At 38.7% G+C, this 18,507-nt stretch overlaps 1 protein-coding gene across 1 annotated transcript in view; it reads right to left on the bottom strand.

The window, feature by feature from the left end:
• Positions 1-18,507, bottom strand: part of Smc4 (structural maintenance of chromosomes 4) — a 38,821-nt gene that overhangs the window by 5,819 nt on the left and 14,495 nt on the right. Inside the window, exons 10-18 of the mRNA XM_008847294.3 lie at positions 16,653-16,817; positions 14,325-14,558; positions 12,086-12,271; positions 10,426-10,597; positions 6,663-6,884; positions 6,503-6,582; positions 3,814-3,966; positions 3,048-3,174; positions 135-324 (exon numbers count right to left, since the gene is read on the bottom strand). Of these exons, the coding sequence (XP_008845516.1) occupies positions 135-324; positions 3,048-3,174; positions 3,814-3,966; positions 6,503-6,582; positions 6,663-6,884; positions 10,426-10,597; positions 12,086-12,271; positions 14,325-14,558; positions 16,653-16,817 (1,529 nt within the window). The remainder of the gene's footprint in view (positions 1-134; positions 325-3,047; positions 3,175-3,813; positions 3,967-6,502; positions 6,583-6,662; positions 6,885-10,425; positions 10,598-12,085; positions 12,272-14,324; positions 14,559-16,652; positions 16,818-18,507) is intronic.

The following is an 18,507-nucleotide window of genomic DNA, read 5'->3' as shown; positions in this document are numbered from 1 at the left end:
CACTTTAAATGTTTTGCTACCAAAGTTGGTGTTAGGTAATAACATATCAGATAAAAAAAACTACAAACAAACCACTCATACACTCGGGAAGCAGATCTTTGTGAGTTCAAGGCCAGCCTGGAAATAGACATTACCTGTCAGCAGTCTTGATGGCTACTTGGGCTTTAGTAATAGCAGAAGCACATTCATCCAATTGCTTGTTGATTTTGTCAAGTTTGTCTTGTTGGGCCTTGAGTTTATGGTTATTGATTTCTATGATGATATTGTGTAACCGTTTAACTTCAGCTTCTACTTTGCCAGCTTTCTCAGCCACAGCATCATATTCTAAAAGTAAAAAGACAAAAGAGCTGAATTCATTTTTCTATGCTAGTGAGCATCATTTGGTGGATATATACTTATTCAAGGACTTAATGTGATCCATAATAACAAAGTTTAGACACTTAGGAAAAAGTACCTTAAAAAAAGCCTGAGAACACCTTTTAAAATAATTTTTTAAGTTTATTTTTATTTTATATCTGAGTGTTATGTCTGCGTGTGTTTAAGTACACCTGTATCATGCAGTGCCCATGGAGGACATAAGAGGGGGCTGGATCCCTTAGAACTGGAGTTACGGACGGTTGTTAGCTGCTTGTGAATGCTGGGATTTGAACCCAGGTCTTCTGCAAGAATAGCCAGTGCTCTGAACTGCTGAGCCATCTCTCTAGCCCTGAGAACACATTTTTTTTTTTTTTTTTTTTTTTTGTCTTTTTGACACAGTCTCCTTGGAGCCCCAGCTGGCCTGGAACTTGCTACATAGACTAGGCTGGCCTCTGCCACCACATCAGGCTCCCAAGAACACTTTTCTTAAATGTTTCTTTTGGTCTTGAGACAGGGTCTCTCTGTAGCCCCAGCTGTCCTGGAACTTACTATGTAGACCAGACTGGCCTTGAACTCACAGAGCTCTGCCTGCCTCTGCCTCCAGAGTGATGGGATTAAAGGTGTGCGCCACCATGCCTGGCAAAACAAATGTTTTAACTAAACTGGGGATAAGCTGTGAGCCCACCGATTTCTAATGTTTCCAATTCTCATCCTTTCAGCTTTTTGAGGTATTTCACTGACTATTAGGTACATGACTTTTAGTCTTAGACTAGCTTTTTTTCAGTTCTAAAGAAACTGTGGGTATTTTGTTTTGCAAACTCAACTTAGCACCTCTCCTTGGTACAACAAAGTGAAGGGTGTAAGATGAACTGTTGCTTCTTCCCTGTTCTAAAGAAAACATTTCCCCGATTTCTGTGTGTTAAGATTTAGATACGCTTTACTTAGATTTAATCAACCCAAGTTACTGCTGTAACTTGGAAAGCATAAATGATGGACTGACTTGGTGTCCACTGACAAGTCAGTAACAGTACACACACAGTAACCTGGATGATGCAGGTTATATTAGAGGTGGTGAACTTCTGTTTCTGGCAGTTACACTTTTCCAATGGGAAAGATTACTTTTCAAATGCAGAAAAGGCAATTGTTTCCTCTGATGGTGGCTATGTAAATTATTCTTTATCTTGAATGTTTAATCTAGGAATTTAGTATAAACATCCCATTACCCTATCGTATACTTACCTCATGGTGTATAGCATATTTATACTAACTAGCCAGTGGACTGTTCTCTATACCTGAACCCGAATCACTCCAATATAGGAAAGAGAAATAGGTGGGGAATTCAAACTTTCAAGAACATCTCTGTATAGAAAGGCAATCAGAAATTAAGTTAGTGGACAAGCCAGGATGACTTCCTCTTAAGTTCCTTGACCAGGCCAGCATAACTCTGCCTCAGGGTGTTTTTATTTACTTTTCACTCCCCTTGGAATGCCTTTCTCCCAAATATCGACACGACTAATACTCATACCTCCTTGGGTCTGTTAGAGAAGACAACTCCCTTATTTCAGAAGCATTTGGATATCTGCTCCAATTCATTAGTTATTCTTTGTATTTTCTTTCAGACAGATGTCTCACTATGTTGCCCAGAATGTTCTTGAATTCCTGACCTCAAGTGATCCTCTTGCCTTCATCAGTTTTTTTTTTTTTTTAGTATTATTTTTATTTTACGTGTATGTGTGTATTGTCTGCATGTAGGTAAGTGCACCCACGTCGTGCAATGCCTGCAGAGGACAGAAGATGTTGTCAGATCCCCTGGAACTAGAGTTACAGACAGTTGTTAGCTGCCTTGTGGGTGCTGGGATTCAAACCTGGGTCTTCAGCAAGAATAGCCAACGTTCTTAACTGCTGAGGACATCTCTGCAGCCACCCCCCACCCCCATTAGTTTTTAGGGACAGACAGTATTTGTCTTCTTTAGCTCATGAACCAAACAGTGACCAGGTCCCTATTAAGGATATAAGGGAAGGCTGTGCATTCTGGGCTTAGTAGATGCTTTAAGATTGGAAGGGTCTGATACATAAAGCTCCATTCCCTTGATTGGAGCCAACATGAAAGAGCAGGACTATGCTCAAGTAAATGATTAGGAGACCTCAAGTAAGACTACAAAGCTAACTGTGTCCACAATTTCCCTTGTTTGCTTAAAGATTCTTTTCTGGTGGGTATGTATTACTGTGCAAGAAAAAATTGTGGAAAGAAGTGTATTTCCTGTCTTAGGCAAGCACCATTTTACTTTGTGTGCAAATCATTTACTTGGTATATGATCTTCTTTGAGTAATTTATATTTTTAAATTCTCAGATTTCTAAATCTTGAAGAATTCTTGTGAAAATGAGGAAGTATACAAAGTACAAAATTAAGGATGTGAGGTTTGGGATCAGACCATCTCACCTATTCATCACCATAGGCTGTGTGACCTTAATTTATATAAGCCACTTAATGACTTAGTTTCCTTAATTTGTTGTTAAGTAAGGTTGTAGAGAGTACTTAAGACACTTTAAGAATGCAAAAAGGCAAAAGTCAGCACAATGACTGCACAATTTAGCTGTAATTTATTATTCTACAAGCACTTAAATGTAGTAAATTAAAAAGACCCTTTTTAAATACAATCTCAAAATATTCTTTTATCTTTAAACATACCTGCTTTGAAGGCACTCACATTTTGTTCTAGTAATTTTTGCCTCTTTTTGTCAGGAGCTGTAGCAAGTACATTAGCTTCAAGTTCTTTTATTTGTACACTTAAATACTCTTCTTGCTCTGATAAACGCTATAAAAGTAATTTAGTATTTATGGTCAGTATTTTAACTTAGTAACATTTTCTTTGAACATTCTGAATTTCAAAAAAAATAATTCAAAAGACAAACATTAACAAGATAGAAAAAAACAAAGAAATTGGGAGGATGTGGGGGTGGTGGATCTAAATTTGATTAAGAATTGTTGTATGAGCTGGGTGTGGTGGCACACGCCTTTAATCCCAGCACTTGGGAGACAGAGGCAGGCAGATTTCTGTGAGTTTGAGGCCAGCCTGGTCTACATAGTGAGTTCCAGGCTAGCTGGGCTACAGGGAGACCCTGTCTCAAAAAAGAATCCCCCCCCCCCCGCCAAAAAAAGAACTGTTGTACGAAATTATAGAAGCACAATAAAAAAAATTTAAAAATGAGCTGTTTAATCTACCAGAATTCGTACTCTCAGCCACCTCCCTTTTATTCACATCTAGCCAATTTAACTCTTACATAGTGCATGCAAGTATTTTTGAAAGCTGAAGCATATATATCAGAGTTGAAGGTTAGGAAATTTTTGGTGTTTACAGAAAACTGTGGTAAAATATCCTAATAGTTTAGAATATGCTAAATTGGAATTTTTAACAGTTTCAACTAATATTCATACACTCACACAAATACAGTACCTGGATGCTTGCAACAAACTTTTCTAGTGTATTCCTCATTTCTCGTTCATTATGCCTTAACTTGACCACTGCTTCTTCAAGTTGTGCTTTCTGTTCTTGGATTTGAGCTGCTTGTTTAGAACACCTTTCCAACTGGGATTCCATTCTATTCACCTACAAAGAAAAGAGTAAAATTTCTTCAGTCATTTTTTTTTCCCTTAAAATTTAAAATAGCTGGGGCTGGAGAGATGGCTCAGCAGTTAAGAACACTGGTTGTTCTTGCAGAAGACCCAGGTTCAAATTCCAGCACTCACATGGCAGCAATTGTCCATAACTCCAGTCCCAGGGGATCTGACAGCCTCTTCTGACCTCCGAGGGCACTGCACAACACAAGTGCACTTACCTACATGCAGGCAATACACATACACATAAAAAAAAAATTACAATTTAAAGTAGTTTATTTTTATTTATGCGTATGAGTTTATTGCTTGCATGTACGTAAGTGTATTGTACGTTGTGCAATGCCTGCAGAGGTCAGAAAAGAGTGTAGCATTCCCCTGGAACTGGAGTTATAGTCAGTTGATATCTGTCATGTGGGTGCTGGGAATTGAACCTGGGTCTGCTGCAAAAACAGCTGGTGCTCTTAACCACTGACCTATCTCTCTAGTCCTCCCTTAAATTTTTTAAAATTACTTTAAAAATTTGTCGTGCATACATGTGTATGTTTGGGCATGTGGATGATGTGTACAGAGATAAGAGGGCAACTTCTGAAAGTCAGTTATTTTCTACAAGTTGGGTCATCAGGCTTGGCAGTTTTGGGCGGGGGGGTCTTTCCTCACTGAACCATCTAGCTAACCCTCCAAAAGTCACTTCAAAGATAGCTTTGGAAATGAACCCTCCCACCCCCAAGCTTCTGAAATTAAAGACCAGAACACAAAAGCCAGGTGTGCTGGTGCATATGAATTGATACTCAGGAGGTTGTGCAGGAAGACTGCAAGAGCTTGAGGACAGCCTGGACCACATAGGGAGACATTTAAAAATAAAATTAACCAACAAAAAAAGCAGAACAGAACCAACAACCCACTTTAAATTCCTACATTAAAGTTTAAGAGTTTATTACCTATTATTTCATTGAAGACATAGCATTCAAACACTTCAGTGGAAGATGGCAAATGATTTCAAAATATAGGGGGAAAATTAAGGCACATTTTGGAAAAAGGTAACCAGAATATCTAAAGACATTTTTTTTGTGGTGCTGGGGTTCATACCCAGAAGCCACACTGGAGGCAGGCAAGTGTTCCACTACTGATTGAGCTTATCCCCAGCTCCCCCAAATCTTTTGAAATAAAATTTAGAAACATGATCAGAAGTCTTTGTTCAAGTACTCAAAAAAAAAAAAAAAAAAGCAACGTAATATAGAAATTCTCTGAAGGAATAAACTGTTAAATATTAAGTTAATGGCTAAATAAAGTATGTACAATCTATACAATTTAATTGCATTACCTAAAATAGATGTATGCTCAGCATACACTATTATTTTATTTCCTTTTTCTGAGATAGGGTTTTCCTATAGCCCCAAGTTGGCCTGAAATTAGCCATACAGATTAGGCTGGCCTTTAGATCGCAGAGATTTTCCTGCCTCTGCCTCCCAGGTGCTAGGATTCATGTGCTACCATGCCTTGGTTATTTTTTTTAACAATTAAAAATTATGAGTGTGTTCACGTGCTGGTTTGCACACGTGTTACTGAGGTGACTGCAGAGGCCAGAAGAGAATGCTGGATCACAGTTACAGTTGTGAGTCACTCAACCTGGGTGCTGGGAATAGAACTTGGATCCTCTATTTTTATTTTACGTGTACGAGTGTTATGCCTGCATATCCATGTTATGCAGTGCTCACAGAGGACAGAGAAGGTGCTGGATCCCCTGGATTTATGGATGGTTGTTAGCCGCCATGTGGGTGCTGGGATCCAAATCCAGGTCCTCCATAAGAGCAATCAGTTCTCTTAACCTCTGAGCCAACACTCCTGCCCCTCTCAGACTGCTTTCTTATACAATCTAGGATTACCTTCCTAAGGGTGGCACTGCCCACAATGGGCTAGGCTGTCCCACATCAATTAGCAATTAAAAATATGCCTCATAGACATAGCCATAGGCCATTCCAATAGAGGAAATGCCTCAATTGACATTCTCTCTTCCCAACTGTATGAAGTTGACAACAGAAGCTAGCCAGCACTTTGGTCTTTCTGAGACAGGGTCTCCCTGTAGCCCTAGCTGTCCTGGAACTCACTATGTAGATCAGGCTGGCCTTGAACTCACAGAGATCCGCCTGCCTCTGCCTCCCGAGTGCTGGGATTAAAAGTGTGCACTACCACACCCGGCTAGTTATAATTGTTTAAAAAATATTTTATTATTTCATGTATATGAGTGTATTGCCTGCATGTATATGAGTACACCCGTTGTCATGCAATGCCACCGAGGTCAGAAGAGGGCTTCGGATTCCCCTGGAACTAAGTTAAGGACACTTCATAGCTGCCATGTGGGTGCAGGGAAATCGAACCCGGGTCTTCTGCAAGAACAGTCAGTGCGCTTAACCACCGAGCCATCTCTCTAGCCCATACAATTTATATAAAAGACATTCAATCTGTTACTTAAAATAGTGAAATTTTGAAGTTAAAAAAGAAACGTGGCCACAATTTTCCATCATGCTGACCTCTTCCTCAGAGATTTCAACGATAACTGACGAACCCATTCTTCCTCTCATTACTTTGCTTCCACCACCAGTCATTGTACCTGGAGAACATGGGAGAGTTTTAAATGTTTTGCCCAAGGAGCTTAAAATAATTCAATGGTCAAAAACCCCCCAGTCTTACCTGACTGTTCTATGATCTGTCCCTGTAGAGTCACTACTCTCCATCTTCTGTCTTTTTGATAGGCTACTCTTGTGGCTTGATCCAAGTTGTCAGCCACTAAGGTATCCCGTAAAGCAAAATAAAAAGCTTGGCGGATTTCCTCATCTTTCACTTTAACTAAATCAAATAACCGAGGAGTATTTTCAGGAGTTTGAATTTTGGTCATTTTTTTTGCCTCTGTCCCTGTAGAGTCACTACTCTCCATCTTCTGTCTTTTTGATAGGCTACTCTTGTGGCTTGATCCAAGTTGTCAGCCACTAAGGTATCCCGTAAAGCAAAATAAAAAGCTTGGCGGATTTCCTCATCTTTCACTTTAACTAAATCAAATAACCGAGGAGTATTTTCAGGAGTTTGAATTTTGGTCATTTTTTTTGCCCATACTTCCATCTAAATGTTAAAAAAAAAAAAAAAGTATGTAATAAACAACCAATCTTGTCTTCCAGGTATCAGAATCCTAAAGAAAATCTTATCTTGGTTCTATATAAAATTGCACCAACTATTAACATTAAAAAATGAGGTCAACAATATTGCAAAATACAAGTCATAAAAAAACTTTCACCTGGGCATGGTAGAATGTCCCTATCCTTGTACTCAAGAGGTAGAGGCTGGTAGATCTTTGCAAGTTTGAGGCCAGCCAAGTCTACAAAGCAAGTGCTAGGGCTACAATGAGACCACCTCAAAAACAACAAAAAAAAGAACAGGTAGACTGAACAGGATAAAGCATATAAACCAATAAAAATGGGTAAAATGGATAAAGTATTTGTAGGAAAGTGAATGGTGGCCTCAAAAAGATTCCTTTAAAAAGCTGGGTGTGGTGGCGCTGGGACTACAGGGAGACCCTGTCTCAAAAAAAAAAAAAAAAAAAAAAAAAAATTCCTTTAAAAAAGAAATTGGGCTGGGCGTGGGGGTGCACGCCTTTAATCCCAGCACTGGGGAGGCAGAGGCAGGTGGATCTCTGTAAGTTCAAGGCCAGCCTGGTCCACATAGTGAGTTCAAGGACAGCTAGGGCTACAGGGAGACCCCGTCTCAAAGACAAAAAACAAACAAAAAAACCAAAAAAAACAAATTGGGAGCTGGGCATAGTGGTGCACACCTTTAATCCCAGCACTCGGGAGGCAGAGGCAGGTGGATCTCTGTGAGTTCAAGGCCAGCCTGGTCTATATAATGAGTTCCAGGTCAGCTGGGGCTGTAGGGAGACCCTGTTTCAAAAAGATCAAAACAAACAAAACAAAACAAAACCCAAACTGGGGAGTTGGTAGTTAAAAGCACTTGGCTACTCTTGTAGAACACCTGGGTTTTGGTTCCCAGCAGCCACATGGTAGCTAATAACTGCATATAACTTCAATTCCAGGGGATTAGAAGCCCTCTTTGACTTCTATGGGTATTGCACACCGAGGTGTACTTATATACCCACAGGGAAAACACTCATACCCATTAAAAAAACTTCAAAATGGATTAGAACTTAAATATAATAGCTAAAAACTATAGAACTTGCTGGGCAAGCCTTTAATCCCAGCCCTCAGGAAGCAGACACAGGCAGATCTCTGTGAGTTCCAGGCCAGCTGGGGCTACAGAGACCCCGTCTCAGAAAGACCCGCCCCCCCCACCAAAAAAGACCAAATAAAACCAAAACCAAACTCCAGCTCTCAGAAAATGCAAGCATACCTGTAACCTACCACTTGAAAGGCAGAGGCAGGACTACTGCAAATTCAAAGCAAGCCTGGTCTACACAGCAAATTTCAGGTTAGCCAGGGCTACAAACAGAGACCTGTCTGAAAAACAACAAAACCCCACAAGAAACTAAAGAAAGATACTGTAACTGGGCCTTTGTGCTTCAAAAATCACACAATCAAGGAAGTGAAAAAAAAAAAACTACCACTTGAAAGGCAGAGGCAGGACTACTGCAAATTCAAAGCAAGCCTGGTCTACACAGCAAATTTCAGGTTAGCCAGGGCTACAAACAGAGACCTGTCTGAAAAACAACAAAACCCCACAAGAAACTAAAGAAAGATACTGTAACTGGGCCTTTGTGCTTCAAAAATCACACAATCAAGGAAGTGAAAAAAAAAAAACAACCCTATATAATAGTAGGAAATATTGTAAACCATAAATCTGACATGAGACCTGCATGTAGGATACTTTAGTTTGTCTCTATTTACAGACACAAGCTAACTAATTGTGGGGTGTACACCTTCAAACACCTCACCACCAGAAAGATAAAACTAATAAGCACACAAAAAGATATTCGACATTAGTCACTGGGAAAATGAAAATAAAAGCAGTTAGATACCACATTCTATCTATTAAGATGAACTATATTTTAAAAAGAAACATCTTTGCTAAAGAGCGTGAAGAAATTGGAAAACAAATAGTACAGCCACTATGGTAGATAGTTGGGCAGTTCCTCAAAAAGTTAAACAGAAATGAAAGTACATGCTAACACAAAATCTTGTACATGGTGGCTAGAGTTAAGCAGTTAAGAGTACTAGAGAAATGGCTCAGCAGTTAAGAGCACTGGCTACTTTTGCAGAAGACCTAGGTTCAGTTCCCAGAACCCACAGGGCAGCTAACAATTATAATTAACTCCAGTTTCTGGGAATCTGACACCCTCTTCTGGTCTCTGTGGGTTATTGCACACGTGTGCACTCATATACAGTAAAAAAAAAAAAAACAAAAAAAAACAAACCCAAAACATATGAATGTCCACAGTAGTATTGCCAAGACAGTCAAAAAAGTATAACCTATCAACAGAATGGACAAAGAAAAAGGGATGAAGGACAGCTATGTGCTACAAAACATAAACTTGAAACACTCCTGTGTAAATATATCTATGAATAAAAGGCCCCATATTATACCATTCCATTTAATGCAATGCCTAGAATAAATTTATAAAACCAAAAGTAGATTAATGGTTGCTGCTGAAGGTGGGGAAAGGGGTGCATGGAATGACCACTAATGCCTATGGAGGGATACAAAGTTCAGAGGTAGATAATTGCCACAGCTCAAGTTTGTGAATACAATAAAAGTAACTGAACCCTATGCTTTAGTGAGCTTTGCTGTATGAATTCTGTAACTTTCAATAAAGGTTACATTAAGAAAACAGTGGTTATGATGCAAGTTAGAAACATAAAATATCAGTCACCTACACATTGGATATCATCCTCAACAATGGAATTTTTTAGCAGCATTCCAAGATTTATTTCATTTATTTAATATTTCATTTGATTTTTAATTTTTGTATATGAGTGTATTGCCTGCAAGTATGTAAGTGCACCCATGTTATGCAGTGCCTGCAGAGGTCAGAAGAGGGCATTCGATCCCCTGGAAGTAGAGTTATTACAGACCATTGTTGGGAACCAAAATGGGTCCTTTGCAAAAACAGCCAGAACTCTTAACCACTGAGCCATCTCTCCACCTCCCTCAAGATTTATTTTTATCCCCCAAGTTATGCAGACCCAGAACCTAAAATAATTTTCAAATCTGATCAGCAATTAGCTGAATAATGGCAAAGAATAGCTAAAGCCAGGTATGGTGGCAAATGCTTTTATTCCTAGCACTCTGGTGGCAGAGGCAAGCAGATTTCTGAGATCAAGACCAGCATGGTCTACACAATCAGATCCAGGCCAGCTGGGGCTACAGAAAGGCACTGCTTCAACATCAAACACCCACTATGAAACATGACCATACTTGGCACCTAAAAATTAAATTATAGGTTGCTTATTACAAATACCTACCTTATCTAAACCTATAAAGGTTGCAACTCCAATATTATGTCTTTTAAGGAAGTTTACACATTCTTGGGCTGTATTAATAGAATCAACAACAATGTAGTCTAATGCATGACAACAGGATGAAACAGCAATGTCATACTTCTCATCAATAGCTCCCAAGTCCCCCTAAGAGGAGTAAAAATTAGTTTATAATTAGAAAGAATTAGATAAAAAAAGCTCAGATCATTTCATTACAATTCAGATTTTGAACATTAAAAGCCAAATTTATCTTGGTTTAAAGCATTTAAAAAGCTCACAGAATGTGGATATGAGACTGAAAAAAATACATAAGCAAAACAGTTTTCAGTTATTTAAGTACTGATGACTCAATCTATTACTTAGCTATCTAGCAGCATTCACAGATCGGCTTTATTCCTCACAGCAAATGAATAGGTTACATCTATTTAAGAAGTCCCTTAATATCAGATGTAGAAGCAGCTGTGTCCGTTAAATTGCATTTGTCCTTCCGGATCATTCTGTTTTCATCTCCAGAAGGCTGATTTAGGGAGTTCAACTGACTCTTTCTGCCCCCTAGCTAACCAAAAGAACTCAGCTGAGATAATTTTCCTCTAGCTCATAAAGCATCCTTCCATGCTGGAGCTCAGAAAGGTAATGGTCACAACTGCCACTATATCAGGGTTCTAGATGATCCTTTATTAATTTTCCTAAACTATAACCAAAATATTGAATGTTATTAAGCCCAGAATATCTTAAATTGTTATTTGTTTGGAGGCTATACCGTTTATCGAAGAATGTTCCTTCTGTATCTGGGTACATCATCCCCTGTGAACAGTGTGCAGCTTTGGTTTGGTCTTGTTTTTTGAGACAAGGTCTCCCTGTCATCCCAGCTGGCCTGGAACTGGCTATGTAGAACAGGCTGGCCTTGATCACAAAGGGACCCACCTGGCTCTGCCTCCTGAGTGCTGGGATTAAAGGTGTGTGCTACCACACTGGGCTGGTGTGCAGTTTTGAGAATACATATGGAGTGGTGAAGAAGAAAGGGGACACACATCTAGCCAGACAACCCTGGTCACCAATGACAGATGTCATAGCTATATTGCCCTCAAAACCTAACCTCATTGCCCCCTACCCCAATCCTACCTTAACAACAACAAAAAGATGGTCTCACTGCATGACCTACTTGCCTCTCTGTCCCAAGTGCTAGAATTAAAGGCATACATTACCATGCATGGCTTCTATTTTTTTCTTTTTTTTGAGATAGGGATTCACTATGTCCTAGCTGGCCTGGAACTTGCTGTGTAGCCCAGGATGGTCTCCAAATCAGAGATCTGCCTGCCTCTGTTTCCTGAGGGCTGAGATTAAAGGCCTATGTCATCTAGCCTGACTCATTCTTTCTTCTTCCTTTACTAAAAAAAAAAAAAAAAAAAAAAAAAAAGCACTAGCACTTGGGAGGTGGAAGCAGGAAAATCAAAAATTCAAGGTCATTCTTAGAGTGAGTTTGAGGCAAACCTGAGCTACATTAAATCCTGCCTCAAAAGTTTTCTTATGTGTGCTTACCAACTACTAGTTTCTTTTTGGCAGGAGAGGTGGGGGACAGAGGTGTGTGTAGGTAATATTTATGGTCTTTTTTGAGGAAAATGTTATCTACTTTACCAATCTTCCATATATTCCTGGGATCCTGCCAGATCTTTTTTCTTGAATTATTGCATCAAGTACTTTCCCCCTACTTCGATTCATTGCTAAAGAACTTTTTGCTTCTTCAACTTTTTGGAAAAGATCATGAACCAAGCTTTTGAAGTTTATTTCTTCTTGTGTTAATTTCTGAAGTTCTTTTTCTTTCTAAAAGTGAAAAGAATTCGAAACCTATAAGCGTTATAGCTTAAAAACACTCAATCATAGCAAGAGATTTATTTGTAATGCTTCTCTAATAAAAAAAGGAAGTATAAAACTAAATATAAACTGGCACTGAGCTTCCACAGTACAATTTTGATCTGGTTTTGAAAACATGGAGAAGTGGCATATGCCTTTAATCCCACCATTTGGGAGGCAGAGGCAGGTGGATCTCTATGAGTTCTAGGCCAGCCTGGTCTCCACAGCAAATCCAGGCTAGCTGTGGCTACAGGGAGACTCTGTCTCAAAACAAACAAAAAAACACACAAAAAAACAAAAAAGAAAAATAAAAAGGCATAAATTATTTGTACCATTAAAACAATCTGCACCATTAAAAGGGAACATGAGAACATTATGGCTCCAGGAGCAGGCCACCTTGATAAGTACAGCTCTAGAGCTCTTAGGCAGGTACCACACAAGCAGAAGCATGCTCCAGTTCTTAAATTCTGCCCTATCAAAACCAAACCTAGGAATGGGATTTCATGTTTGTGTGGGTGGGTACCAAGTCATGTTATATTTTGCTTTTTGGCTAAATATCCTAAATAAAGGGGGAAAAGATGACTGGATAACTGTATTGCTAAGAATTACACACCCAAATTTAGTTTCTCAATCTCCATTTTACAAACACTCATGTTTCTTTTCCAAATGGTATCTTCCTCCATACCCTGCCCTTGAATTGTCCCTATTTATTACATAGGCATAAAGTAAAGTTCAAATTATGGAAAAAGCAACCAAAAATAAAGCCAATCACTAGGAAGTAAACAGTCACTGCATCCAGTGATGAAATTTAATTTACATTTAAATTTTACATGGTCGGGAAATTCCTTGATGATCAAATAGTGTGAATTTACTACAATTAAAAATTAATTTTTAAGAGATCTATTTTTATTTTTGAGATAAGGTCTCACATGTGTAGCTCTGGCTGACCTGGAACTCTATGTAGACCAGGCTGATTTCCAACTCACAGAGATTCACCTGCTTTGCCTCTGAGAGCTGGGATTAAAGGCCTGAGATGCCATGCCCTGCTTTGTTTTTAATTATATGTACATGTGTGTACCTTTTGTGTAGGTTAAGTGCAAATATGAGTGCAGGTGCATGTGGAGTCCAGAAGAGGGTCCCCTGAAGCTGGACTTATAGTTGATTGTGAACCATCCAACATGGGTACTAGGAACTGATGCTGGGTCCTCTCAAACAGCAGCAAGCATGTTTAACTACTAAGCCAGCTTTCCAGATCCCTAAAATTAATTTATGACACCTTGGAGCTCTGAGAATAAACTATGTCAATAAAATTAAAAATAAAAAGAGAAAAAAACACCATTAACAGTTTGCACATTCATTATGCTTTTCATTTATTCTTATATAAGCATCTACCACCATGTCTGGTTTTATGTGGTGCTAGGGATTGAACTCATGGCTCCATGCATGGTAAGCAAGTACTCTACTAACTGAGCTATATACTCAGCCTGAGAAATTTTTTAAAATTATTCCTAGGGTATTGTGGCAGTGGTTATTTGCTGCTTCATGCTTTTAGAGACAGTAGTCACCTCCCCATCTCTTTTCTTTTGGAGGCATTGGGGCATGCAAACCTAGGACTTTTGTACGTGTTACAAAAGTTCTCTACCATGAGCTATACTTCTAGTCCTAGTTAATAGCCTCATTTAAAATAATGAAATATTCATCTCATTCCTCTGATATTGTAATAAGTAAGAAAAGACCTATATACCAATCACTTTAAGTTTGGAGATTAAAAACAAATACAGGAGGGCTGGAGAGCTGGCTCAGTGGTTAAGAGCACTGGCTTCTCTTCTGGAGGACTTGGTTCAGTTCTTAGCACTCATACAGAGGCTAACAATGGTCCGAAACTCCATCTTTTGGCCTCCGTGAGCATTGCATAACATCAGTGCACTTACATACATGCAGGCAAAACACTCATAAACACAAAACAAAAAACATGTATATAGAGTTCACAATGTTCAAACAAAATATAGAAGCAAAAATTTACCTCCTTTAATTCTTGTTGAGCTTGAGGGAGTTTTGTATTTATATCTCCGATTGCAGTTTTTCTTTCTTTGAGAGTCTCAGAAGCTGTTATTAAAGCTTCCTTTGCCTTACTTAGCTGAGACACTGCAGTATTATGTCGACTGAGATAGATATCAAGTTCTGATTGAGCTACATCCATCTTTGAACGTGCTTCATTTACTGATTTGTTAAAGCCCATGAGCTCTTTCTCTTGACTCTGTTAAAATATGAGTTCATTAAATATGAAATATATTTTCAAGCTTAAGCTAAAATGGAAATTATACTTCTTGAGGGTGATATAAGTCTACGAACAGTATACATCAAGAAATTCTTATAAATGGAACAGATCAAAATAGTACACGCCTAGTTTGTCAATGTGAACTATACACAGTCTCTTAACTGACGGTATAAGAGCTCTGTGAAAGCCAGGTGTGGTAGCATACTCCTTTTTTTTTGGTCTTTTTGAGACAGGGTCTCCCTGTAGCCCCAGCTGTCCTGAAACTCAGAGATCCACTTACCTCTGCCTCCCAAGTGCTGGGACTAAAGGCGTGAGCTACCATGCCTGGCGGTAGCATACTCCCTTTAACCCTATCACTCAGGAGGCAGAGGCAGACAGACCTCTGTTGAGACCAGATTGGTCTATATAGCAAATTCTTGGCCAGCAGCTGGGGCTACAAAAAGATGGGCTACAAAAAAACCCTCCCCCTTTAAAAAAAAAAAAAAAAAAAAAAAGCTCTTGGAGACAGAGAGCATGCTTATTTTAGAAACTAAAACAAAAAATTAACTGAAAGTAAAAAAATGTTAGACTTCATACCCTTAATACATGAAAACTTCCTCAAATAAAGATATTCGTATTGAAATAGTTCATTTTTATTTCAGTCATAACCTGCCACCCACTAAGTATTTCATCATGAAAACTCCATTATTCACACGACTTTAATCACACAACTACCCGACTTCTGCAGTGTGACCATCAAACATGACATATTTCAAAGCAGAATCTATTGTCAGTGACCTTTTATGGAGTCAACTAAAAAGCCATGATCTATTTGGGGGCTAGCGAGATGGTTCAGAGTACTTGCTGCTCTTGCAGAGAACTGGAGTTTGGTTTCCAAAACCCTCATCAGGTGGTTTACAGTGCCTGTAACTCCAGTTCCAGGGGATCCAATGTTTTCTTCTGGCCTCTATGAGCACTGAACTCATGCATATACCCACAAAAGATAAAAACTTCAAAATATATACTTCATATGCTCAGCATTGTCAAAAGGCTGCAATGAATATAAATATAGCTAAGTTCATGCTTATAGCCTTTTTGTTTTCTGAGGCAGGGTCTCCCTGTGGTCCTAGTTGGCCTGGAGTTCAGAGGTAAGCCTACCTCTGCCTCCAAGTGCTAGGATTAAAGATGTGTACCACCACACCACACCTTGCTTCATGCTTATAGTTTTGTTGGGTAGATGATCCATATTTTTAACAACCTTTGGTGCCTTTTAAATGAGGTGTTAAGAACTGGTTACTTTAACGTTACCATCTTATAGGGTTGTGTGTGGTATATGTTGAGAGTGTGGGCCTGCCTGTGCCACAGTGCATGGAGGTCAGAGGACTACTTAGTTCTCTCCTTCTATTGTAAGCAAGTGTGCTTTTACCAGCTGAGTCACCTCACCAGCCCTTGTGTATACAAAAAAGATAACATTTTCTTCCTCACCTTGAGGAATATGACTTGAGGACCTAAGAATCTGCAGAAGGACTAGGATTTAACACAAAAACTGACACAAGAGCTATAGCTTTATACCATTATACCAAATATTATAAAAGCAAACAGAACAATGTTGCTAACTTATGCATGGCGTGGTCCCAGACTGCACAGGTGGACAGTGTATTAGTTATCAAGAAAACAATCTAGGAGATGAAAAGAGAAAAACTGGTGACTGCACAGAGCGGCTACGTCAAAGTATGTCATGTCACATTTCCTACTATAACAGATTGTCTTGTTAATTTAACATTTAAGGCAAAAAAGGGAAAACAAACAGAAAATAAAATAACAAACCTCAGAAAACAAAAGGGCAGAGTCTAGGCTGAATAGTTTTTGGGAGGGGTTAGAGGTTAAAAGACAACTATTTTGAGACATGGGTCTTGCAATGTTGCATAGGTCTGTGTCACACTCCCAGCCTCCTACCTCAGCCTGCCAAGTAGCCAGGGTTACAATATTTACATGCCACTGCACGAGTGCAACATTTTTGTTAGTTCACCTTTATGCAAAAACAATCTTTAAGTTAGGAAAAGTTGCCAAAATCATCCAGATAAAGACTCTTACCTCCTTTTCTTTCTGAAGCCCCTGTGTTTCCTGTTTAAGGCTATCCATAACTTCCTTTAACTTTTTCTCTTCTTCTTCTTTCTCTTTTTCGAGGGAAGCGCTTCTAGCTGTTGTCTCAGTTATGATGATGTCACTCTTGGCAGGTATACTTTTGAGATCTTCAACCTCAGATTATAAAACAAATAGTATGGAACATACTCCTGATATTATCAACACTTAAAATGAAGTATTTCTTAGGCTCTTTATTATATTTAAAGTAGCTGAGTTTAGTGATTTTCCAATAGTAACTTATGTATTTTCTCAGTCTAATAATAAAATAAATTCTAAAAATGCCTTCATTGATGGAAAAAAAGAAATCTTGCTAGCAGGACCTTTACACTTGTCTTTCATGTCTTATGAGTTCAAGCTTCTTTAGCCAAACATGCCTTGACATGGAATTATCTAAAGTACCCCCCGCGGCATAAGACAATATACACCAAATTATCTTTCTTTGCTCCCAACCCCCAATCTTAAAGATATTTCAGAGCTTTAGCCCTTCAGATCTACTATGTAGAGTTAATATTTTATCCTAAATACGCTGACAGTAATCATTAGTGTTTTACAGTTAAAAACTAATGCCTCTTTAACAGCTTACTGTTTAAAATGAGTATTCTGTGTTACTTTTGTTTGTTAGTACCAGAAGTTCATTATTTCCAAAATTATGGTCCTCAAACACTCATTCACAAAACCTTGGTTAAGCAATATATTAAGCACAAATACTTTTGGAAAATGCTTTAAAAGTCAAGTAGAACCTAAACTACAGTTACTGTGTTATATAGAACAAAGCATTTTTAGGGGCTTGGGTGTCATTTATCTATTCATATCTGATAAAGCTATGAACATAATTTGAGAGATCTCCAAATTATTTAAATATTAGAGCCATGCTAGTTAGGCATTTCTACAATTCATTCCGAACTTTATTTTTAAAATTTTAACCTCAGAATAATTTGTCACATAATTACAAGCTTTTCCATCTTTGCTGGTCTCTTGCTTTTATAAAATTTTGTAGGAGGTAGGTATTATTTTTGAAAGTCTATGGGGGGCTGGAGAGATGACTCAGTGATTAAGAGAAATGCATTGTTCTTGCCTAGGACCGTTTAGTTCATAGTACCCACACTGGGTGGCACACAATCACCTGTAACTCCAGTTCTAGGGTAAATGACTCTTCTGGCCTTCTCAGACACTGACACTTATCTGTACATACACATAACACACACACACACACACACACACACACACACACAAATAAATCTTAAAAAAAGATTTGGGGATGATGAGATGGCTCAGCAGGTAAATTTAAGTATTCCCAAGCCTGATGATCTGAGTTCAAACTGTTGGGACTCACATGGTAGAAAGGAAGAACCAACTGCCCATCAAGTTGTCCTCTAACTTCCAGAAGCATGCAGTGGTATCATGCATGTGTACACACACACACACACACACACACACACACACACACACTCTCTCTCTCTCTCTCTCTCTCTCTCTCTCTCTCTCAAAAAATAAATCTTAAAAAAAGCTTTGGGGATGGGGAGATGGCTCAGCAGGCAAAGGTAAGTATCCCCAAGACTGATGATCTGAGTTCAGTCCTTGGGACTGCCCATCAGGTTGTCCTCTAACCTCCAGATGCATGCAGATGTATCATGCGTGTATGCACGCACCCATTAAAACTCTGTAAAACCTAATAAAAAATATGACTTTACTATTTTGGGAAAAAAGAAGTTATTACCACCATCAAAATAAAATTCTTGATTTGGTAAATGTTTCCCAACAACTGTTCATGTTACTGTAACATAAAACTCAAAGTTAATGTATA

Source organism: Nannospalax galili, unplaced genomic scaffold, assembly GCF_000622305.1.
Source record: "Nannospalax galili isolate Female #2095 unplaced genomic scaffold, S.galili_v1.0 scaffold691, whole genome shotgun sequence".
Lineage (NCBI taxonomy): Eukaryota > Metazoa > Chordata > Mammalia > Rodentia > Spalacidae > Nannospalax > Nannospalax galili.
Note: the sequence above shows the minus strand (reverse complement) of the source record. Positions and strands in the feature narration are given on the sequence as shown.